This window comes from Buteo buteo, chromosome Z (assembly GCF_964188355.1).
Source record: "Buteo buteo chromosome Z, bButBut1.hap1.1, whole genome shotgun sequence".
Taxonomy (NCBI): domain Eukaryota; kingdom Metazoa; phylum Chordata; class Aves; order Accipitriformes; family Accipitridae; genus Buteo; species Buteo buteo.
In genome coordinates, this window is record NC_134204.1 from 77,463,225 (window position 1) to 77,486,982 (window position 23,758).

Genomic DNA, 23,758 nt, shown 5'->3' on the forward strand with positions numbered 1-23,758 from the left:
GGGGGACCCCTCCTGGCTGTCCCCACACCGACAGCCCGCAGCGTGGTCCAGGGCTCCGAGGATGCCCCTTCCAGCCGGGCAGAGCTCGGGATGCCCCTCACAGCACTGGGACCGGGCGGGGGCACCGGGGGCTGCCAACAGAGACCGGGGCTGACGCCCAGGTCGGTCCCCGTCAGGCGTGCGACGAAACCAGCTTCCCCTCCTGCCCACTCTGCCCTCGGCATCTGCTGCGCTGCGGCTGCAGCAGGATTTGCTGGGGTTTCGTGGCCCTGGGGCTCCGGGGGCCCACGGCCGTGCCCCCCAGCAGGCTGGTGCCACCCGCGGTGAGGCGTGGGAGGAAAGGGAAGAGGCAGCAGGAGAAGGGGCAGAAAGCAGCACCCAGAGACCCCCAGTGCCAGGGAAACAGGCATTTATTTCCTTTTCCGTGAAGACACCATTGCTGGGGCCCTGCTAGTGCCGCCGGCGAGGCGGCCTCTTGCAGGGCCGGGGAGAGTCCTGGGGGCTGGGGGCCCTCCTCTTTGCGGGGCGCCGGCGCCCCCCGGGCGAGCGGTCCCTGCCCCGGCCGGGAGCGGAGGGACCTGCCGCCGCCTCCTGCCCCGGCTCCTCCTGGGGCTGCTCCTGCTCTGCCCCTGAGGGGCTGCTGGAGGAGCTCGGGTGAGGGGTGGGAGTCCCCTCCCGGGAGCCGCTGCAGCTGGGGCTGGCGGAGCTGGAGCTGGCGGAGCTGGAGCTGGCCGCAGGGCTGTTGTCCTCCTCCCCGGCAGCATGGGGGCACAGCAGCCTCCAGGCCTCCTCGCTGCACTGACGCTCAATGATACCCACGATGCCATAGACCACTGATGTTGTATAGTACCCAAGGAGAGGCTCCAGCATCTGGAGCATGACCTCTTCATCCGGGCCGTGGACGCACAGGACGTGCAGGATGCTGCTCTCTGCAGTCCTTGCCTCCCACCACCACGGCCCAAATATTGCCTCCAGCTCCTGGCGCAGCCAGGGCAGCACGGGATCGAGGAGATGCCGTCGTCTTTGGAAAAGATACGCCCAGACCGCAGGCAGGAGGCCACCCACGTCCTCCAGCTCTGCAGCCTCCAGCTCAGCTGGGGACGGTATCCCCTGCGGAGATGATGGAGGGGACGCCACAGGGTGACGGGGGCTGTTTTCGGCCAGGCGGATCGGAGCACTGCCTGCCTGGCTGCTGGCATCTGGCGACTCTTCGGGGTGTGCGGCGACAAACCGCAGATAGTCGTCTTCTCCCAGCGCAGAAAACCTGATGCTCTCTACTGGTCTTCTGCAGAGCGGGCAGTCTGGTTTCACGTCTGTCCAACGCACGATGCAGCCCAGGCAGAACTGGTGGCGACAGGGCATCGCGTAAGAGACGTCGTCTCGAGCATCGCGGCAGATGGGGCAGCTCCACTCCGTCTCCGTGGCCATGTTCGTGCTCCGCAGCAGGCTGGGGAGAGCTGAGGCTGAGGAGCTGCTCCCCCTCACTGGCGCCGGCACTGCCAAAGGGTGTCGCGCGCTGCAAAGTGGAGAGAGGCCATGGTCGCTCGCTGTCCCGGGGAGGGGAGGAGAGGGGAGAGGAGCAGAGGGGAGGTAGGAACGCCCAGGCCCCTCGAGAAGGACACCCTCCCGGCTCCCCGAGCCCCGTCGCCCACCCCACGGCCACCCCGGGGGGACGCTTCCCCGCACAGCTCACCTCCGCTGCTGCAAGCTTGCCCCGCGGTGCCCGGCCGCCTGAACCTGGCAGGGCCGGGGAAACACAGGGGATGGCTCCGGGACGGGCAGCGAGAGCTGCCGACAGCAGCCCCCGAAGCACCACCCGGCACCAGGAGAAGCCTCGCTCGACCCTCCGGACCTCGCAGGCACGCTCGGCAGGAGTCCAGGCACGAGCCCAGGCACGAGCCAGACTGGCCCAGGCTCTGCCGGTGCCCGAAGCTAAGCAGCGAGGGACGTGAGGTCACAGTCCATCGCTCGCTGACGTCACAGCCCACTGCTCGGTAACTGCAGCCTTCACCACTCGGTGATGTCACAGCAGGCCATCTGCCCCCGCAGGCACACGGCATTAGGAGAAAAAACAAAACGGCATGTCTTGTTTTCATCTTCTACATTTCTGTGTCGCTATCGCTTGGTCACCTGCAACACGTGCCCCTGACTGTGTGTCTCGCCCCCACTCCTGACGAAGTGAAAAAAGAAGAAAGCTCTTCTGGCCTTGCAGAGGTCTCCTGCGAGGGGGAGCGTGTTGGGACCAGCTGGCGTGGACTGCCCGCGGCTGGGTGACGCCTGCCCCAGCTGGCTGCCTTTCCCTGTGCACTGCCGGGATTTTCAGGGAGGACCGGGGTGGTGAGTGGCCAGCGCTGGGCCAGAGATGCCTCCTGCCGATGGCAAGGGAGAAGCCTGAAGGGGCATTTTCCTCCAGCCCCATCCGCTCCCGCTGGCACTCGCCCACAGTGCCGGGTCCCTCTGCGCTTACCAAGTTTGCCATGCTTCTGGTAGCTGATGCTCCTAGCCAGCTGTTGAATTGGTGGTCCTCAAAATCACCAGCAATGGAGCCTGATCCTACATACGCAGGAAGGAGTTGTAGTTGCTGTCTCTCCAGAGTACGATAGAAGGGCTGCAGGCACCCTGCTCACGACTCCGTGGAGCTCAGGATCAATCGCCACGTGGGCCATGCTTTCATATCATCCGTTCCTGCCTCTAGCTTTTATATAATCATTTACAGTCCTGAGTCCAAGCACTTTTTCTTTATTTCAGAAGAGCATTAGCTGTTAAAGTTTGACTACATGAGAGTGAAGGGCACTGTGTAAGTCAGTGTGAGAGACTGAAAGAATTAATGTCTCAAACATTGTGGTGGGGCAAGTTCTGCTTAAAGACAAACCCTGCACAGCAAGGAACCAAGGTGAAAAGCCCATCAGCTCAGACATCAGCAACAGGAGGGGGAAGGCGTGCTGGAGGGTGCGCAGCTCCCTGTTCTGATAAGCTGTTCTGATACAAAGATCAAACAATGGCAGTGTCTGCAGGGAAGGAGAAGTTACTCCACAAATGACCCCCAAGCCCAAAGGCTCACAAACTGCTCATTAGCCTGATGAGTTCGGGTGCCCACCCGAAGGAGGGACAAGGGTGATAAAAGGACAAAAACTGAAGCCCTGGAAGTGCGCAAGCCCACCGGGACTGGACCCCTCGGCTGACTGGACCAACGCTGGACCCAGGACCGGTGAAATCTTTCTCTCTTCCTTTCTCTCTCTCTTTCTTCTTCTCTCTTTCCTTTTCCACAATCCCTACACCCCATCTGTTTCAAGATATAAACCATTGACCAAGTCTGTGACTAAGAGTGGATCCAGCCTCCCCTAGACTCTTCTCTGAGGAGGAGTCTGGAAATCAAGGGGGGCTGCTCTGAACCTCGTGACTCAATGGGAGGGATCTCCTTCTTCCCTGAATTGATGTATATGGTTACAAGATTTACAGAAGTAGTCTTATGCCAATTCCTGTTGTGAGAAACCCTGTCATCTACTACCACGCCTCCCCAGTTCCATTTGCTTCTGTCATAAATAAAATCTTTAACGGATGGTTTGGTGTCGTTTCATGTTCATTTAGCCCGAGGGAATTTCGAATTAAACATGACTCCCTGGTCTGTCCAGTCTGGGTCTTGATAGTCGGCCACGTGGGTCTGCCCATTGAAATCTCGTGAGGTGACAGCCCATATTTTCTGTTCCCAATGCTTCTTGTCTACATCAATGGGAGATGCAAACACATCCTGACATTTCAGGCCAGCCTCCGCACAAATTTTTTGCCAGTTTGGTTTTAAAGTCAGAGTTTTTCTTCGCTACAGCCCCACTGGATTGGGGTCTATGGGCACAAGGACACTTTGGTTCTTTTTGTAGGGCTGCACAATTTCTCTGCACTGCTTGCCCAGCAAAATGGGTCCCCTTGTTGCTATCTAGTGGTAGGGGAATACTAAACCCAGGAATGAGTTCTCTCTGCAATTTGTTTTTGCGACAGTTGCTTCATCTGCATGTTTACAAGGACAGGCCTCCATCCTGAGAACATATCTAAAATGATAAGGACATACTCAAAATCACAGCACCTGGGCCTCTGAATAAAGTAAACCTGCAAACTTACAAATGGTCCCTACAGTGTCGGGTGTGCAGCTATACTTGTCTTCTCCTTCTGCCTTACATTGTTTTGTTGTTGAAAAGTTGTGCTAACCATATGAAGACTGAGGAATTTGAAGGGCACTATGCTAGCAAGCTTCAGTCATTTACACCTTCATTTCTGACCAAACGAAACCCCCTTCCTGATCGTTCAAGCTACAGAACTCTTTGAGTAACCGTGTTGAGTGTTTAAAAAGAGAAAGAAATCGTCATTAACGTTCTTTAACTTCCCTTTTCCAGTATTAGCTATATCTTCAGATCCACCAACATTTTAATGGTGTAGTCATTAGCCCAGTGACTTCATTAAAGCCTTCTATTGCTCTCATCCCATTCCAAAATAATGTTGAGAACGGACAGATAACAGAAAAGGAGGCATGCAAGCAAAATTTGGGGCAAACCCATCAAAAATGTGGAGCAAACCTATCCTGTCATGGAGCTGCAATCATCCCCCCCCATGCTGGTGTGGGCCACTGGCTGGGCCACCTGAGCAAGGGCAGGTCTATCTGTTCTTCTTCTCACTATAGGAAGCGAGAAGTTTGCAGGGAGCTGTAAAGCACTCCAGCCAGGCTCACAGCAGGGCATCGTCTGCCTCTTTGGGTTGCTGTAGTACTATCAGGGGGAAGTGATCAAGGGAACTGCAGCTTGAAACCAGGGTGGGAGAGAAGGGGAGGGGTGGGTTCAGCAATAGGAGAGTTTCCCTACCTCTCCTTTACCATCTTCTTAGGAATATCTCCTAGGGATAAATCCCTGGGCACATCACAGGAGTTTGAACAGCCCCACCTTCTTCAGCCTTAAATACCTAATCTCAATCACTGCTGGCTGAGCAGGTACTTTTAAGTGGTATTCAGTACAAACTGGAACTTCTAAAGCAAAGTTCCTGCTGCTTTGGTGAGTGAGCCCGGTGTCTCTGGTTCTCCATCAATGGGAGTGTTGGTCTGAACACTGCCTCAGCTCTTTGCTTGCACTGGCCCCCTTCAGTGCCAAGAACGGCACCGAAACTGTGACCTGGCCCGTCCCTGTGCCTGGATTGCTGTCATTCCTAAGGGCAGGATCTTCTAAGGATCCCTAGAAGGCTTCTGGATCCTTAGGGAAGGAAAAGGTTAAAAAACCCCAGTCATCTGTCTCCCCAGATCAGAGACCTATCTGAGCATCCTTGGAGACAAGGATCTCTCGTGCCACTGGCAGCCAGACTGGCTGACCCTGGGTTCTCCTGCCCAGCCACCTCCTGTTTACAAGCAGGATGGGATGTGTTTGTCTAAGGAGATTTGCATTTCCCCTAGGTACATTATTTACAGAGCCCTGTAATACTTGGTTCTACTACTTGTCTCTGTCAGGTTTAAGTCTCTGTAAGATGAGGCAACTCCTTTGCAGCTGTGCATTTCCCTTTCCTACCTGAATCTTCAGTTCTTCACAAATTTGGAAATTCTAACTGTAGAGAGCTTAGACTCATAGACTCACAGAATCATGTAGGTTGGAAAAGACCTTTAAGGCTATCAAGTCCAACTGTAAACCTAACGCTGCCAAGTCCACCACTAAACCATGTCCCTAAGTGCCATAGCCAAAAGTCCTACACCCACTGCAGTCAGCAGAAGAGGAAAGACTTGTGGGGGTCCTGGAAGTCCATAGCACTCTGCAGCGTTGGGCCTGGGATATCTCTTTCCTTTCCATAACATTTTCTCATGACCTTGTGTGCATGCAGGACTGCTATAAAATAGGATGGCTTCTGAGCACTTGGCTGGAAGCAGTGATTTTACTGATGCAATTGCTTGGGCAAGAGTGCGCAGAAAGAAGAATATTGAATGCCCTGCATTAAAGAAATAGGATGAGTGGCACATGTCTGCAAGTGTAAATCAATACGATTCATGAACGCCAAGACACAGTGCCGCCTACCTTCAGCTTACCTCTGTAGGACCGAACTTTCTTGCTATCTGTCCCAACGCTAGTGCATGATAAAGGAATCGAGTTAATGACAGAGGCTAAATAGAAATACTGAAGCTGTGAAAGTCATACAGGCAATGTTTCGCTCGGGTGAAGATGACAGATTCAGAGCAGGGAGCGTTAATAAACGCATTGGTAACACACCTTGTTTGCTAATGCATAATGAAAAGCAATGCCCACAGGTGGCAGGAGCCAGGTTCTGAGTTGGAAGGTATTCAGAAATGCTGACGTCGGGATGTCTTGGCTCTAACGCGAGAATTTCAACAGCCTGAAATCACTGCAAGAACTGTATTTCTTCCTGTCATTTCCATTTACTGACAAACAAAACACTGAATTGTAGGAAGGAGAGTCTTGCTTGGTGAATACAACTGCCACTTGGCACTCTCACTGACTCAGGATATTTAGACAGAGAAAGCCCAGAAGAGCTTTCTTCTTTTTTCACTTCGTCAGGAGTGGGGGCGAGACACACAGTCAGGGGCACGTGTTGCAGGTGACCAAGCGATAGCGACACAGAAATGTAGAAGATGAAAACAAGACATGCCGTTTTGTTTTTTCTCCTAATGCCGTGTGCCTGCGGGGGCAGATGGCCTGCTGTGACATCACCGAGTGGTGAAGGCTGCAGTTACCGAGCAGTGGGCTGTGACGTCAGCGAGCGATGGACTGTGACCTCACGTCCCTCGCTGCTTAGCTTCGGGCACCGGCAGAGCCTGGGCCAGTCTGGCTCGTGCCTGGGCTCGTGCCTGGACTCCTGCCGAGCGTGCCTGCGAGGTCCGGAGGGTCGAGCGAGGCTTCTCCTGGTGCCGGGTGGTGCTTCGGGGGCTGCCGTCGGCAGCTCTCGCTGCCCGTCCCGGAGCCATCCCCTGTGTTTCCCCGGCCCTGCCAGGTTCAGGCGGCCGGGCACCGCGGGGCAAGCTTGCAGCAGCGGAGGTGAGCTGTGCGGGGAAGCGTCCCCCCGGGGTGGCCGTGGGGTGGGCGACGGGGCTCGGGGAGCCGGGAGGGTGTCCTTCTCGAGGGGCCTGGGCGTTCCTACCTCCCCTCTGCTCCTCTCCCCTCTCCTCCCCTCCCCGGGACAGCGAGCGACCATGGCCTCTCTCCACTTTGCAGCGCGCGACACCCTTTGGCAGTGCCGGCGCCAGTGAGGGGGAGCAGCTCCTCAGCCTCAGCTCTCCCCAGCCTGCTGCGGAGCACGAACATGGCCACGGAGACGGAGTGGAGCTGCCCCATCTGCCGCGATGCTCGAGACGACGTCTCTTACGCGATGCCCTGTCGCCACCAGTTCTGCCTGGGCTGCATCGTGCGTTGGACAGACGTGAAACCAGACTGCCCGCTCTGCAGAAGACCAGTAGAGAGCATCAGGTTTTCTGCGCTGGGAGAAGACGACTATCTGCGGTTTGTCGCCGCACACCCCGAAGAGTCGCCAGATGCCAGCAGCCAGGCAGGCAGTGCTCCGATCCGCCTGGCCGAAAACAGCCCCCGTCACCCTGTGGCGTCCCCTCCATCATCTCCGCAGGGGATACCGTCCCCAGCTGAGCTGGAGGCTGCAGAGCTGGAGGACGTGGGTGGCCTCCTGCCTGCGGTCTGGGCGTATCTTTTCCAAAGACGACGGCATCTCCTCGATCCCGTGCTGCCCTGGCTGCGCCAGGAGCTGGAGGCAATATTTGGGCCGTGGTGGTGGGAGGCAAGGACTGCAGAGAGCAGCATCCTGCACGTCCTGTGCGTCCACGGCCCGGATGAAGAGGTCATGCTCCAGATGCTGGAGCCTCTCCTTGGGTACTATACAACATCAGTGGTCTATGGCATCGTGGGTATCATTGAGCGTCAGTGCAGCGAGGAGGCCTGGAGGCTGCTGTGCCCCCATGCTGCCGGGGAGGAGGACAACAGCCCTGCGGCCAGCTCCAGCTCCGCCAGCTCCAGCTCCGCCAGCCCCAGCTGCAGCGGCTCCCGGGAGGGGACTCCCACCCCTCACCCGAGCTCCTCCAGCAGCCCGTCAGGGGCAGAGCAGGAGCAGCCCCAGGAGGAGCCGGGGCAGGAGGCGGCGGCAGGTCCCTCCGCTCCCGGCCGGGGCAGGGACCGCTCGCCCGGGGGGCGCCGGCGCCCCGCAAAGAGGAGGGCGCCCAGCCCCCAGGACTCTCCCCGGCCCTGCAAGAGGCCGCCTCGCCGGCGGCACTAGCAGGGCCCCAGCAATGGTGTCTTCACGGAAAAGGAAATAAATGCCTGTTTCCCTGGCACTGGGGGTCTCTGGGTGCTGCTTTCTGCCCCTTCTCCTGCTGCCTCTTCCCTTTCCTCCCACGCCTCACCGCGGGTGGCACCAGCCTGCTGGGGGGCACGGCCGTGGGCCCCCGGAGCCCCAGGGCCACGAAACCCCAGCAAATCCTGCTGCAGCCGCAGCGCAGCAGATGCCGAGGGCAGAGTGGGCAGGAGGGGAAGCTGGTTTCGTCGCACGCCTGACGGGGACCGACCTGGGCGTCAGCCCCGGTCTCTGTTGGCAGCCCCCGGTGCCCCCGCCCGGTCCCAGTGCTGTGAGGGGCATCCCGAGCTCTGCCCGGCTGGAAGGGGCATCCTCGGAGCCCTGGACCACGCTGCGGGCTGTCGGTGTGGGGACAGCCAGGAGGGGTCCCCCACCCCGGGTGTGCCTGAGGGGCCCGGCAGGGGCTTCCTCTCCCAGCTGGGCCAGCCTGCGGCTGGAGCACTCCCACCGCGGGCAGGAGGGCTGTGCACAGACGGGGGGGCCGACAGAGCTCTCCTCCGGGGGCAGCTTGCCAGTGTGAAGCCAGAATTCTTGTGGGGAAGAAGATCCTTGTGTCTCGTTCTGCAGGCTGAGCTTCCTATCCCCTTTCGAGTCCGTTCAGTCCGCCCCCTTGTCAACCTCTCTTTCCCGTGATGGGAATTCGTCCGCCCTTTCAAAGCAGCTCTGCTTGAGAGAGAAGAGGTCTGGCCTGCGGCGCGTAGTTGCGCTGCAGTCCTTAGGAGATCACTTGCTGCGGTCCTTACCCGCCTTCCTGTCAGACAGTTGCAGGTGAAAGACCGAAACTTTGAAGGTGGCCCGACGAGAAGGCAGTTAGGGGCAAAATAATGGAAATTATTTTTGCGTTGGCAGGCCTGGTACCAGGTGGGCGAAACAAGGACCCTAAAAGATCTGACAATAGCTCAGCTGGCAATCAGGGAGGGCAAAGTGCAAGAAAGGAAGAGGTAGAAACATCAAAGGAAGGAAAGGACTACCTACAGACGTTGAAGGTAGCACAGAAAAGAGTAAACGGGTCAAACAAGGAAAAAGTAAATGCAGGCTGGTATTTAAAGCAAAGAAATCTCCTGAGCTTGCGTTCTGTTCCTGTCAATAAAAGGAGTTGGGTGAGCTATGACCTTGCCGCCTCCAGCGCTCCTCTCGGCACCCCACAGGGTGTGACAAAGCAGGACCCTCTCCAAGGTGGGTAGAGGTTTGTCCCGCTGGCGGTGGCTGTGCCCGTGCCCGGGGGTTCGTGTCCGTGCGCGCAGAGCTCAGTTTCGGTCGTCTTTGGAAGCAGTGAAGAAGCCAGGTGTGGAAGGGAGCGACCGGCCAAGGAACAGGCTGAAAAATCCCCCGAGCCCCCCCGTTTCAAAGGCCTCTCGTGTCCAACAGCCGCTGGCAGCACCGCTTCTTCAGCGCTCCCGTCCGGCGAGCTGGTGTCTCGGAGGAGCAAGCGTCGGAGCCACGTTCCCGGCCGCAGAGGGCTGTGGGTTTGTGCCGGAGTACTTGTGGAGAGCTGTCACAAGAGGGTGCAGAGAGCTGGTCTTCCTACCGCGGGCTTCAGCAGCTGCCCGTTACAGGGCACGAGCAAGGACGGCAGCGTGCTCCTTTGCCTGATGGCTTCTCTCCCCGAAAACAGCCTTCTGAACGCTGCTTTGGCACACGGATTCCTTCCTCCTTGGGCTGTGCCTTGGCACTCAGAGGAGCCCAGCTACTTGCACAGGAGGCGTGAGAACACAGACCCGTAGGCAGAACGTGCCTGTCCGTAGATCTCGTCCCAGCACGGGCGGCGGTGCAGAGCAGCAGTTCCCGGGGCGAGCGGGCGTTTACCCCGGGACGTGCTTTGTCAGCTTTCTGCCTGTGTCTCTGAGACACTCTGGTTTAGGAGAGGGGCGACCCGAAACCAAGAGGCAGGGATTGGTTCTGACAGAGGAAAGGCTTTCTTAACGTCACCCTCTAGCTACACACGAACCCGTCCTCGCCCTCCCGCGGGGCCCTGAACTGCGTGGGAAACAACTTCTTGCTGCGTTTTCGGGAATGCAGGAGCGACTGGTCTCAGCATAGGCGAGACCCGAGAGTCAGAGCCTCTTCCATAGCTCTCTTGATTCTGCGTTGCCAGCTGAGGACCGGATGGACGCTCCGGCTTCAACGTCTCTGTTTTGCACCCCAAAATTACAGACCAAACAGGCGATCTCGAAACACCCTGCTGCTGAGGACACTCCTTCAGTTTCTCCCATCTTGGCCACAACCAGCATTTCCTCTCTAGAGCAGCACTCACAGCAGGGGCACAAACTCAGAAAGCACTGGCACCACCAGGCAGCGGCATCAATCCCCCCCCATTTCCAGGCTGCAGGGCAGCGGCACTGTGTCCGTACTCGGCGTCCTTGCCAAGACTCCTCCAGCTCCTGGCGGGTGCCTTTGCCAAAGCATCGCTGCCTCAGTGGCCATCAGCTGCACAGCGGAAAAAACAAGAACGGGAACCACCGTGCTGCATCCCGCAGCTCTGGTTTCCCAGAAAAACATCAAAGCTTGCTGGAAAAACAGTGAGCGAAGACTCTTCCAGGACAAAATGCAAAATTATGCATTTCATAAGCACTGTGTTTCGGGTAAGAGGGCAGTGGGAGAAGCAGAAAAGTTCCGGCAACAGCAAAATACTCCAAAGAATATTAGCTGTGAACACTATTTAATTCTACAAAGTCAAAATTAATTTTTTTTGTCAGTATGAAGTGAGGAGTGAGAACACGTTCACCAAAAAGACTGTGGTGGGTTAACCCTGGCCAGGTGCCCACCAAAGCCGTTCTATCACTCCCCCCGCCTCGGCTGGACAGGGGAGAGAAAATGTAACAAAGGGCTCGTGGGTCGAGATAAGGACGGGGAGAGATCACTCAACCAATTACCGTCATGGGCAGAAGAGACTCAACCTGGGGAAAATTAACATCATTTATAGCCAGTCATCAACCAGACTAGGGTAAAGAGGAATAAAACCAAATCTTAAAACACCTTCCCGCACCCCTCCCTCCTTCCCGGGCACAGCTTCACTCCCAGATTCTCTATCTACACCCGCCCAGCGGTGCAGGGGGACGGGAAATGGGGGTTACGGTCAGTGCATCACACGTTGTCTCTGCCGCTTCATCTTCTTCAGGGGCAGGACTCCTCACACTCTTCCCCTGCTCCAGCACGGGGTCCTTCGCATGGGAGACAGTTCATGAATTTCTCTGGCATGGGTCCTTCCCACGGGCTGCAGTTCTTCACAAACTGCTGAGGCGTGCGTCCCTTCCACGGGCTGCAGTCCCTCAGACACAGATTGCTCCAGCGTGGGTCCCCCACAGGGTCACGAGTCCTGCCAGAAGACCTGCTCCAGCGTGGGCTCCGCTTGCCACGGGGCCGCAGGTCCTGCCAGGAGCCTGCTCCAGCGTGGGCTTCCCACGGGGTCACAGCCTCCTTCAGGCTTCCCCCTGCTCCGGTGTGGGGTCCTCCCCGGGCTGCAGGTGGAGATCTGCTCCCCTGTGGACCTCCCTGGGCTGCAGGGGGACAGCCTGCCTCACCAGGGTCTTCCCCACGGGCTGCAGGGGAATCTCTGCTCCGGTGCCTGGAGCATCTCCTCCCCCTCCTTCTGCACTGAGCTGGGGGTCTGCAGGGTGGTTTCTCTTAATTGATCTCACTCCTCTCTCCGGCTGCCGTTTCTGTGCCCCCTGCAACGTTTTTCCCCTTCTTAATGTGTTATCCCAGAGGTGCTACCACTATCGCTGATGGGCTCGGCCTTGGCCAGCGGTGGGTCCGTCTTAGAGCCGGCTGGCCTTGGCTCTATCGGACATAGGGGAAGCTTCTGCAGCCTCTCACAGAAGCCACCCCTGTAACCCCCCTGCTACCAAAACCTTGCCACACCAACCCAATACACTCATCCATCTAAAATGGATCTTTTCATAAGATTTGTCTTATAGACAGTGTTGATGCTAGGGCAGTACGCTCCAGCTAGGCCCACACTAACATTTCAGAAGATCAGGATCTCGGGAAACAGTTTCTGCACGCCCGTGCCTTTCTCTCGGTTGCACAGCAGAGGGAAGCACGAGGCCCACGGCGCGATGAACATGCCCTTCCCTCATCCTTGGGAAACCACTGCGAAAACAGAAAAGAGATCCGTTTATTAAGGACAGAACATTCTTCCACCGTACCACGTAGAGCCCATGAAAAGGGGTGGCAAAATCAAGTATGTGAGGCAGAACATCTGTGTCCTTAATGTATGGCAAAGTTGAATCACTGGCAGTTAGTAAGGTTGTTGGGGTTTGGGTTGGGTTGGGTTTTTTTGTCCCTGTAGCGCTGTGTCTTAGGTGAGAGTTTAACTGCGTGTCGCATGACTGATCTGACGCTGAGAGGGAATAGCCGGGAAAGGAGTTTTGGTCCGCAGTAATTTCTTCCTTCACTCCCGTGCTGTTAGGATTTCCTCACGTCTCACTGCTGAGGAAACCGGTAATTACAAGCTTGCCCAAATTCATCTGTACAAAGCCACTGAATGCAGTCTTTTATACATAGGAAACCCGTAGATAAACTCCGCTATCTGCAGATATGGCTAACGTGACAGTAATCCTTGGAGTATTCCAAGAGGAATAATTCCAAGAGGAGTAATCCTTGGGCAGTTCTCCATTCCTCATACTGGAAGAAAAGTTGACGCCTGGAGTATTGTCACAGTGCAAAAATTCTATAAAAGTTCGGGAAGATGGTTTCTTGTACCAAAAGGGAAGCTCCTTTTTCTTAGCATGATATATTAGTCACGACATCAGCTGAGACATGTACAGTGAGGTAATCCTTATTTCAAAGAACAAAGCTGAAACTAGTAAGAACAGCCAGGAGAAACAGAATAAACGTGATGGAAGTAGGACTAAGAAGAGCTTTTCTGACAGGAACAATTTTTTTGCGTCCAAAAGTATTCCCATCCAAAATCACCATCGGAAGTTAAGACATGAAGAAACACTTGTAAGATGAAAAACATGAAGAAAGACTTGTAAGAGTCTACGGTGAAGTAGGCTCACCCCAGCATAAACAAGGAAGCTAATTCTGAACATTTCACTTCAATGTTAGCCGTTCCAAGTTTTTGTTACAGATCCACCTCACGGTACCTGTAACAACATTTCTGAAGGAAAAAGGTATTCCATTTGAAAATGTCTGAGCAAGATACTTCAGCAATTTCAAATTCTGATTACTATTGTTAAGCAGCAAGTGTATTAAAGTCAACTCTCTTACAAAAACTTTTAGTTGCAATGAGTCAAGAATGACCATTGAATGACTAAAACCAATGACCAGAACCCATCTCCAAATTCCTGTTTCCTGACATGAAATGATCCCTCATTAATCTTCAATGTGAAAAATTGCAATAATGCAATCCCTTATTACCTGCACTGATAATATTGTATGAGAATTCGCCTTTATGGCTCTACTGCAGGCTCCCCTGGCAGACCAGCCCCTTGGACCAAGACAGGGGTGGGTGTCGGGAGCGCAGAGCTCAGCCCGAAGACTCTCAGTCCCAGCTCCAGCCGGAATAAATGACTTAGGAGTAGCCGTGAGTTCGGGATACCTGGGGCCACGGGGCTCCCCGACCTGCCAGGTCTGCAGGGACAGGACGGTCGGTCCAACACAGCACATGAAGGCGCCTGGCCCTGGAGCTCAGCGCCGGCAGGGGACCCGCATCGCCCCTCGGGATGCTCGGGGGCTGGACACCAGCGGCACGGGGGACAAGGACAGCTCCTGGCAAACGGGATATCCTGCTCCGCACCCGTAGGGACGAAGACCCATGGCAGGTAGTGCCCCTGGGGACACCAAATAACCTTCACGATGAAAAGCACCTTTCTCGTGATAGATCACAATTTTTCTTGTCACATACACGCTATCGTAAATATAACCCTTGGTAAACCACTACAACTGGTAGAGGGGCAGTGCTGAGCCGGGTCCGCGGGGCTCGCCAGGGTGCTGGCAGTGTCAGCAATGCTCTGCACAGAGAGCGCCGTGGGAGCCCCAAGGCTGCCCCAACCCTGTCGCCCCGAGTGCTGCATCAGGAGCTTCAAGTGCTGTTGCTCCTTTTAACGAATTTATCATGTTCCCTGTTGCTCAGCTGAGCAGGATCCCTCCAAGGACGCAAAGTCCTCTCCTGTGGCTCCCCTACCACATCCCGGGGTCTTCAGCCTGGGCAAACACACCGCAGAAGTTGTGATGGGACCCTCTCCTCGTTACCCGGGATGGTGGGTGAGGATCATCCCCCCGCCTGCACATGCCTTGTGATTGTTGATGTGAAATTCCCTGCACAGTAACCTCAGGCGCTAGTGGTCCAATTCAAACACGGTATTTCTTATGAATGGAAAATAAAAGGAGGAGGTAAGATCAAAACAGTCTGTACTTTGTGTCTGTTCGTACATCTGGCTGGAGTTAAGCTAGGAAGGTATGCTGGGTTTAGTTCCAGTCTATAAAAATACCTTACATTTTAACAGGTTTTTCCTTTGGCACCTCTTTGGTCTTTTTCCAACCCTGCAAAGTGCAGTCCCAGCCAGACAGCAGATCACAGACGACAGAAAGCAACGGCTGCATATTTCTTTCCTGCCTCTTGTCATTTTTATACCTAGACACTGATAAACAGGCGTGTTCACAAGTGGGCACACGCTTCTGCTCTGAAGGAGATACATGCTTCTGCAGAAACTTTTCTTTCCGCTTTTCCCCATCCTTCCCAGAAAAAGAGGAATTAGAAAATCCAGACCCCAGCTTGGAAGTTAAAACAAGACAGATGTGCTTTTTCCTTCTACATTTTCCCACATGACTCCCTGAGGATTTTTTGTTCTCCTATGGCTACCAACATTGACCTGAAAAGTTGCTAGGTGCTTTGAATGAACCATGTAACGGGAAACACTGAGCTTTTAGAAGCATTTGTAAAGCCTCATCTTTAACCGGTATGCATCCCCAGGTTGCATTCACTGACTTAAGGAGATGTTACAGGCTATGTCATTCCCAGCACTCGACAGAGAATTAACTTCTATTTTATATTTGCAGTACAGTTGGTTACACACGCTCTCGTTGCTGCTGCCTAGTGTATTGAAATTGGAGGCTGAGATGCTGCCCAAATGTATTCTGAGTGGTAGCCTAACAAAACAGCATCTCTCCAATAACAGATAAACTTTGTGAGCGAACGCACGTTCGCCATGGCTGGCTGAAAACCAGCATCCCTTGTTAGCACTGCAGAGCCAGCACTGTTTTGGCAGGCTGCGCAGGAGGCCCCCACTTCTCCTGCCTCCCTCAGAAAGGGGCTGACTAAGTCCAGTGCTGGGGACCTCAGCTGGGGCAGTCCTGGCTGGGTGGAGCACCGTTACCTGTGGCAGGATACGGCGATGGAAAACCCATCCTTGAGATCCTGGAGCCAATCCTGGGATTTAGCTACTGGGACTAACATTTGTGAAAAAGAAAACAAATGCCTGTTTGCAACCTCCGAGTAGATGGAGGGAAACCTCTGAGACCCTGAGTTATTCCATGGCCTGCTCCTGGCCACGCCTGGGGTGTCACACTCAGCCAAGGAGGGCTGGTACGGGGTACTTGTGAGGAAACCAGCAAAGGCTTCTGTGGTTCACTTAGGTACCCTGTTCCGACAGCACTGAAAGGGGCAGGTGAGGGCAGCCTGCTCTTCCCACATGAGTAGTATGACGTAGCTACTTTTAAAACAGAAGACATCCCTTTGGACCTCTGTCACATGACTGTTGATCTTGTTACGTGGGATACGCCCCTGTTTTCCATCGTGGTGAGCTTCTTTAAGTGCTCTGTATGAAGGTCCTTTACTTTGTTTTGCCCTTCTTCTGACCTGCCATCCCAGAACATTCCTAGCCCTGAAAAACAAAACAAAACAAAACAAAACAAAACAAAACACCAAATAATAAACCCCCCAGCCAACCATGTTTCCTGGGATGTGTCTCCGAGGAAATGAGCTTTTTAATTACACGTGTGAAGAGAAGGAAAAAAGAAAGAAGGAGGCTAATGCATAGACAAAACCACAGAGGACACATGCTCTCTCAGGGCTGGGCTCACGGTATTTGACGAGTGATTTATCTGTCTCAGCAAATTCAGAAAGGCGCTGTGGGGCAAAGGCTTCAGCCACGCTTTCAAGGGAAAAACTGACAAAACGTCATGCAGCACAGAAATGTCATTTCTAAAGCACGTAGACAAGCAAAACCTTGAGTTTCCACTGTTCAGAGCTGGTATGTGCCTTCAGGTGTATCCCCAGGTGCACCTGCCAGTGGTTCTACTCCCACGGCACACGTGTACCTGCAGAGAAAGCTGGTCCGAACTTGCACCACTGAGATGAACAGCACTCAGCCTGCTGGCATGGGCAGTGTCAAGGTCAGAGCTACCCTCAGTTTTATTGCTTGCTTTGCCCTAGGACTGGTCGATACACGCTGAGTATCCCTCACGCCCCACTGCAGCACTGTTGCAAATATTTTGATAAAGAAATTAAAATCTAATTATATAAAAGAGTTTGGTTTGATTAAGAAGTAGAAAATTGTGAAGCAGAGGTATGGGAGTGTTAAGTTTGAAATGTAGTCATAGGAACTTAGGAACTTTAGAAAATATACTATGTGTAACTATAAGAACTTAAGTATTGCCTAAAATCAGTTAGCCACAGAAACTTTGACAAATATTTGTTGGTTTGTAGTGTTTTGTTTTAAGAAACAAATAAAGATCGTTATGGACCTTAGTTCTGTTACTTAGAAACCCCACTTTGATCAAGATTCCAGTTAGTGGAATTAAGTAAGATTAACCAATGATTGTTTTAGTATAAGAATATTGATAAGGTGGTGTGACTGAAGGGCCAATCATTAGAAACGTTAAATTTAAGAATTAACATTGAATGTATTTTTATGTAATCTAATACATGATGGCGAAAATTGTACTGCGCAGAATCACATAAGAGATGTCAACGATCAGACAAAGTGAGGAAGACTATGGAAGACCACCAGAGGGCTTCTGAAGACCACCAGAGACTTCACCGCACCTGCGCAAAGAGACATTTACATATGTTAATGATTTATCGGGAAGTTAATGATTATGTATGACATTTCCTGGAAATTTAGTGAATATGTGTAACAGGGGTGTATTTAACCTGCATGATTAAACCAGACAGGTGCAGACACCAGGTGGAGCGATCCCCCCGTGTGCCCAGCTCCAGTAAAGGAGTGCCTGATTCTTTGCTGTCAAGGAGTTTTACTCCGGATTTCGGTAACAGCAGGCAGCCTTCTCCCCAGCCAGCGAGCAGCTCCGCAGCCCCGCTCTCGGCCGGGAGAGCAGAGCACGGCCGGGCACCGGCGCGGCGGAAACGCGGCGCCCGCCTCCGCCGGGAACCGCCGCTCCTGCCGGCGGGAACCACCGCCCGGGGGCGGCCCGCGCCTCCCGGCCGCGCACACGGGCGGACGCCGGACACCACCGGCCGGGGCGAGGGGAAGGCGCGGGCCCCCCCCCCCCGCGGACCCCGGCCCAGCCGCCGGCGAGGCGCCGGCCCGCGCGGCTCCGCCGAGGTCGGGAGCGGAGCCGGCGGCCGGGGACCCCCTACCTTCCCGGGGCAGCTCCCCGCCGGGGCGAGGGGCCGCCCGGCGCCCTCCCCCCCGCCGGACACCGACCCCCGAGCGCGCCCCTCGCCCCGCGGCGGCCCCGCACGGCCCCCCCCGGCCGGCGCCGTCCCCCCGGGCGCTGCCCCCGCTCGGCTGCCGGGGCGCCCCGGGGGTGCCGCGGGGGCAGAAGGCGAGCCGGCGGGGGGCAGCAGGACGGCGAGCCCGCGGGCTCCCGCGTCGCCCCGGCCGCCCCCAGGGCCGCCCCGCCGAGCCCGCTCCGCCCCCCCCGGCACCGCCGGGCCGGGGGCACCGCCGCCCGCGGGCGCCCGCGGGCGCCCGCCGACCCCCCCCCCACCCCCCCGGGCCCCCCCCGCCCCCGCCCGGCCCGGCTCACCCCGCGGTGCGGCGCGGCAGCCCCGCTACGGGCGGCGGTCTCCATGCGGGCGGGCGGGCAGCGCCCGCCGGCCGGGCATCGTGGTCCGCCCTCCCTCCTCGGCGCGGCGGAGAGGGGCGGGGGCCGCGGCCGCCCTCCCCCGTCCTGCTTCGCCTCTCTTCGCCCCCTCCCGCCACCCGCTCCTTCTCCCGCGCGATGCCCGGAGGATCACCGCCGCGGCTCCTTCCCCATCGCCCGCCTCTCCTCCTCTGCCTCCCCCTCCGCCGGACCCGGCTCGCAGCCCCCCGCCCCGGCTGCGGAGCGGAGGGAGGGGACAGGCGCCGGCCGGGGAGGGGCGGGCGGGCGGAGCGGAGCGGAGCGGCGCGGCGGGGAGGGGCGGGGAGGGGAAAGAGGGGAGGGGGGGAGCGGGATCCCCCCGGGCACCGCCGCGGCTCCCGCCGCCCGGCCCCGGCCCCGGCCCCGGCGCCCCCCTTTGTGCCGCAGCCGCCGGCCCCCGGCGCTTTCCCCGCCGCCGCACGCCGCGGGGGCCGGGAGCAACACGCCCCCCGCCGCCCCGGGGACGTTTCCACCCGAAACTCGGCAGCTGCCAGGCAGAGGCTGGCCGCCGGCCGGCAGCCCCCCCTCCCGCTCTTCCTCCCCCGGCCCCCGCTGTGGGGAGCTGCAGCTCCAGCGCCTGCTTGGCCCAGCATCACCGCAGGCTGGACGGCACACACACCCAGACCCCGCCCCCCCCCCCGAAAAAAAAAAAGGAGCGGGGAGAGGAGCGTGAACCCAGGGAGCAAAGCGAGCACACAGAGGGATGAGATCGGGGGCCCCGTAGCAGCGTTGGTGCCCCTAAGCCCGGGGATGCTCGGGGTCGGAGGACCCTCGCAGCCCGGAGCACCGGCCGCGGCAAGGGCAGCAGGGTGGGATCCAGGCCCTGGTCCCGGCCCTGGCAGCGCTGGCTGCCTCCGTCCCCCCTTGCCCCATCGTGCTCGCGCAGGGCACCGGGCAGGACTGCTGACCGAGACCGCTGCGCAGCCCTGGGGCCCGGACTCAAAAGCGCTCCGTTGCCCCGTCCACCCGAGCCGCAGCTGCCGGGCCACTCTGAACTCAGGGCACCCGACTTAGCCTGTCCTCAACAACCTGCCACTCGCCGGCTCGGTGAGAACACCAAGAGAGCGGCTTGCGCTTCCTCTGCGTTAGGAAACTCTGCCAGGCTTGCCTCCGAGCCACAGATGCGCTATGGGGAGTGAGAACGGTGCCGCCGCGGCTATAGGCAAGCCAAATTCCTGGCTGGCAGGGCAGAGAAGAGGTGACCCAGGAGCTGTCCTGCTGCGAACCACCCAGCAGCGCAGAGTCCTGGCTTCCCACAAGTGTGTCAAGCGCTCTCGCCAATGAGCCTTAACCGTAACACGGGCAAAAAAGGCGACCGCGGGCTAGAGTGAACCACGCGCACAAAATTCCTCTCTGTGGAGCAATGGAGCGTCACGCCTCCGTTGCCAAGGTAGCTGCAGAAGCGTTTCTGGGTACCTCATTACCCCCCCATTTCACAGACGGGGAGCACAGTGCCACACAGCAGTGAGGTGACTTGCCCGAGCTCGCCAGAAAGCCCCCACCGTTTGCGTCTCACCGGCACGCACCGCGGGCCGCGCAGACCGAGCCGCCCAAGCAGACCGGCAGCGTAAAGTTATCCGCTTAAGGCTGAGAAGCGTTAAGTCTTGTCTGCTGCAATGCAGAGGAAAACATTTGTCTACCCAGAGCCCTCTTCCTTTGTAAGACATCGGGAGCACCGGCACAGCCCGCTGAAGCCGTCTCAGCTGTGGCAGAGAGGTATTCCTGCTCTTTGAAGCACTGCGACAGCATGGGCAGCATTGGTCTGATCATACCCAAAGCCTGATACGCACCCAAAAGGTCAATCAAGTTAAGTTAATTTGAAGAACGACTGCTCGGACACCGACACGAAAACGTCGTCTTTGCCGCTTCACATCCCTGCAGTTTCACTGTTTCCGTCGCGCCTCTCCTCCGTGAGTGGCATCCATCTGCTGTCCCTGGTGGACGTGGAGGAGGCAGAGGGAGACTGGAACACTGACGTGCCTTCCTGCTGTTGGCCCACCTTGCACCATCAGCAAGCCTAGCAGAAGCAGAGCAGGAAGGCAGGATTTGTCTTTCCTCCTGCTTTTTGGTCACACGGATTTCTCACCTGCTTGTCATTTCGGGGAAGCTCAGCAGGGCACGAGGTTTTCTTTCCTAGCGTGGGCGTTGCGTGGCTTGCGTGGAGCTACAGCAGTAGCAACAAGGGCTATTTTTAGCCTCAAGCAGGCCAGGCAGTTCCAGAAGACACATTAATAGGAGGAACATTTGAGAACAAAGCAAGCAAACAAAGGAGAAAACAAACTGAGAGATGTAAACGAGAATCACCTTTTAGCAGAAGCACTCGCTGAACGGCAGACGTGTAGAAACTGCATCCTGCACCTCAGGGGACATGAGCCCACTCCCCGAAACCCAAGCAAATGCAACTTCTCAACAGTATGTCTCGCCTTCAGAACAATCAAAGTGTCTTGGTTTAGCGCCGCACATCTGGAATGGGATTTATCGAGATGCCCGATTCAGCAGTTTTCAGCATGCATTCCTTTCCCCGAAAAAGCATACCTAGCCTGGTGACTTAAATAGAAATCAATCACCGCCTTAGAGTTCGGTACACGTCTGTGTTTTGAATCAGAGTCTAGCTGGCACCCAAAGTGCATTGAAACTGGTTGCCCAACTTGCTGGGAGAATACCTGCCCATGTTTGTTAGTGAAAACCTGTGGGCAAGGTGCTGCTCCTGACGTGCAGCTCTCTGCAGTAGGCAGGAAAAAGAGGTAAGGATAGGCACTATAGAAGAAAGAGTCATTTTGTACTCCCGAAAGCAAGAAATTTTAGTTTTCAGTCAATGGGAATGAGGTCGGGGGCATGGATATCTGTCAGCTCTGTCATCTAGTATTGGCATTGGAAGACTAGATTGCAATAATTCAGCAGTCTGTAAATCTTCACGGAAGAAGGAGTGTAACGACATTCACCACAACCGCATGTGCACCTCCCACACGGACTCACATAGCTGGTTTCTGCTGGGTTTTTTTAGCTCCTGGTAGTAGTTTCTCCTCTTTCTAGAAGAAGTCCCAATAAGACATCTGATGTTCTGACTCTCCTGAAGGCGTGAGTCGTTCCCCCGAAGCCTATTGCAGGACACATTCAAAGCTGTTTGCTTGCCCGAGTGTTCGGGTAGATCCAATCCAGAAACCCAGAACAATATGTGTCACTGGAAGCTTTTAGGAGCTGAGCATGTGTAGCACAACTTACCGGCTGGAAGCAGTTTCGCCTTCAGAGTACCACAATGAAACTTCATGCCGCTGTCAGGAGAGATACGCCTACCAAAGTCCTACAATCATATGGTACTCCATCACGTCTTGTAGTAGGATGCTCATAGTGACAACAAAAGTGTTTTGCTACGTTTAGCATGCATTTGCTTGCTGTTGATTTCATGAGATGATTTCCTCAAAAAGAAGAAAGAATCAGCACTTTTCGCTTCATGCCTCTAACTAATAAACACCTCTTTAGTGGCCCCTTCTGACCTTTTTCCACACCAGTATGAATACAGACTAGGTTTCAGATGAAGTCACGTCAGAGTTTAGTGCGTAGGAATTCGACGTAAGGCCTTGCTGTTCTCATTTGTCAATAGATTTGCTCCACTACTCTCTTCAGGGGGCAAAAGGATAGGCTTTCTGCAAAGCTTTTTGAACCCAGTGAGACTTTTAAGTGTTTCACTGAGCAGAGCAGCTGCATCTAATTCATGTCCACACCTACCTGTGCACAGAGCAAGAAGATGACAGCACACATACGCACAGACCAAACTGCATCTGTAGGACTTGCCTATAAGGCATGGAGACGCAAAGTTTGCAACCAATAGAACAAAAAAGAATTTTAGGACGTACCTGGGGGATTTTTTTAGCCAAGTACGTTCTGTCTAAGAGCACCGCGCTTACTTAATCATCTTTGCTAAGTGCCTGTCAAGCAGCAGTGACGGGTTACCAATCCCAGGCCCGCCGACACCAATTTAGGCTACAGCTCTGTCAAACACCTGAAGTTAAGTGGGTGCCCGCTGACGGCAGGTCAGGCGGCAGTCAGATAATTTCTCCGTCAGGTGTCACTCTGGCAAGCTGGGGCTGACGGCTGCAGAGCTGCCAGTGAATTCGCCCTTGGGCGGTTCCTCTCCACTATGGTTTATTTTCTCCTGCTATCTTGAAATGACGTTACACACCCCTCATGGCTAGCCAGAGAGTTAGCCATACCAACTGTTAGGGTGTCAGACGTTTCTGGTTGCAAATTCAGTGTGCTTATTTGCAAGTATGTCGGTTGCCGTAGTCTCACTCGCAGGGCACACTGCTGGAGTACTACTGTCCCTTAGAATCTAGGTTTACACAGCTGCCTTAGGTCGCAGATTGAAAACTCAGTTTCTCTAGGGTCTGAGGGGGCCTCAGTACGCCACCATCACCTCCAAGGACTCCCCGAGGGGGCAGGAAGGAGGCAACAGCCCTGCCCTGATGTGAAACTCCACATCAGGCGCTGGCTGGACGGCCGAGGTGCCATGAGCCCGTCTTCACGGCAGTCAGCCCGAGGGGCTTCCCGTCTCAGCTGTGTGTGCCAAATACGCCTGAGTCGAGCAGCAGCCCAAGCAAGCCTCTCGTGACTGGTGGTGAGTGATCTGTCAAATTGCCAAAGCCCTGAAATAGGTCAGGACTGCTTTTCGCTGTCCGCTGTCCGGCCAAGAAGCTCTCGACCACGGCGGTCGGGGGCGGTGTGCTGCACGGGCAGAAGACCTGGGGGGAAAAGACAGTAGCAGAGAGGCATTGAGGATTTCCTCTCACTCTTTGCAGGCTAGGCACTGCATAGCTAATTAGTCGCAGGAAAATGCAACATCTGTTTTGCCAGTGTAGGATAATGGTATTCCACTTCAGCTACAGGGAAGACCGGTTTCATAAACAACACCATGCCCAAACCTCCTGTAGGACGAACTCTTTTGGCCAGAGGGAGGTACGATGGGAGCTGCGATTTCCCATTAAAGGCCCGGTCGGCTAAATGCAAATGCCAGTTTCTTACCTGAGAACAAAGGGTTCAAGCACAAAGGACAAGCTAAAGCCCACACAGAGGGCATAGACCAATTTCTAACATGTTACGTTGCCATTACAGGTATGAAAATCTTTTAGCTGCCAGTGACACAGGAGAAGCCTTCACCATGGAGAAGATTCATGGGGAATGGGAACAAAGCAACCTGGCAAGAGAGGTGTGAATACAATGAGCAACACACCCTGCAACGCCGGGAATAATCCAAATTATTCACTCTCTAGGGAGTGCGGAACCAGCTTTCTGCTTTTCAACATCAGATTGGCGCTTTCTAGCAAAAACCCCTCTATACGCATACACATGCACACACACACAAGCCTGCCGATAGGGTGTGATACACCTAAGTTTG

At 55.7% G+C, this 23,758-nt stretch overlaps 1 protein-coding gene and 1 long non-coding RNA gene across 3 annotated transcripts; one reads left to right on the forward strand and one right to left on the reverse strand.

Moving 5' to 3' along the window:
• Nucleotides 1-6,680: 6,680 nt before the first annotated feature.
• Nucleotides 6,681-8,253, forward strand: LOC142027155 (uncharacterized). The gene is made up of 2 exons (XM_075020841.1): nt 6,681-7,010; nt 7,188-8,253. The coding sequence occupies exon 2, from the start codon at nt 7,276-7,278 to the stop codon at nt 8,251-8,253; it is 978 nt and encodes a 325-aa protein (XP_074876942.1). The 5' UTR covers nt 6,681-7,010; nt 7,188-7,275.
• Nucleotides 8,254-10,973: 2,720 nt separating this feature from the next.
• Nucleotides 10,974-18,508, reverse strand: LOC142027030 (uncharacterized). Of its 2 annotated transcripts, XR_012648985.1 has the most exons (3): nt 18,271-18,508; nt 14,774-17,323; nt 12,590-14,643 (listed from the first exon to the last, which is right to left on the reverse strand). It is a non-coding gene; the product is annotated as an uncharacterized LOC142027030 (long non-coding RNA). The 2 variants fall into 2 exon arrangements; XR_012648986.1 differs by lacking the exons at nt 12,590-14,643; nt 14,774-17,323 and adding an exon at nt 10,974-12,423.
• Between the last annotated feature and the right edge of the window lie 5,250 nt (nt 18,509-23,758).

Coding starts and splice junctions, on each gene's coding strand:
- LOC142027155 (XM_075020841.1), top strand. CDS start 7,276: ATGGCCACGGAGACGGAGTGGAGCTGCCCCATCTGCCGCGATGCTCGA.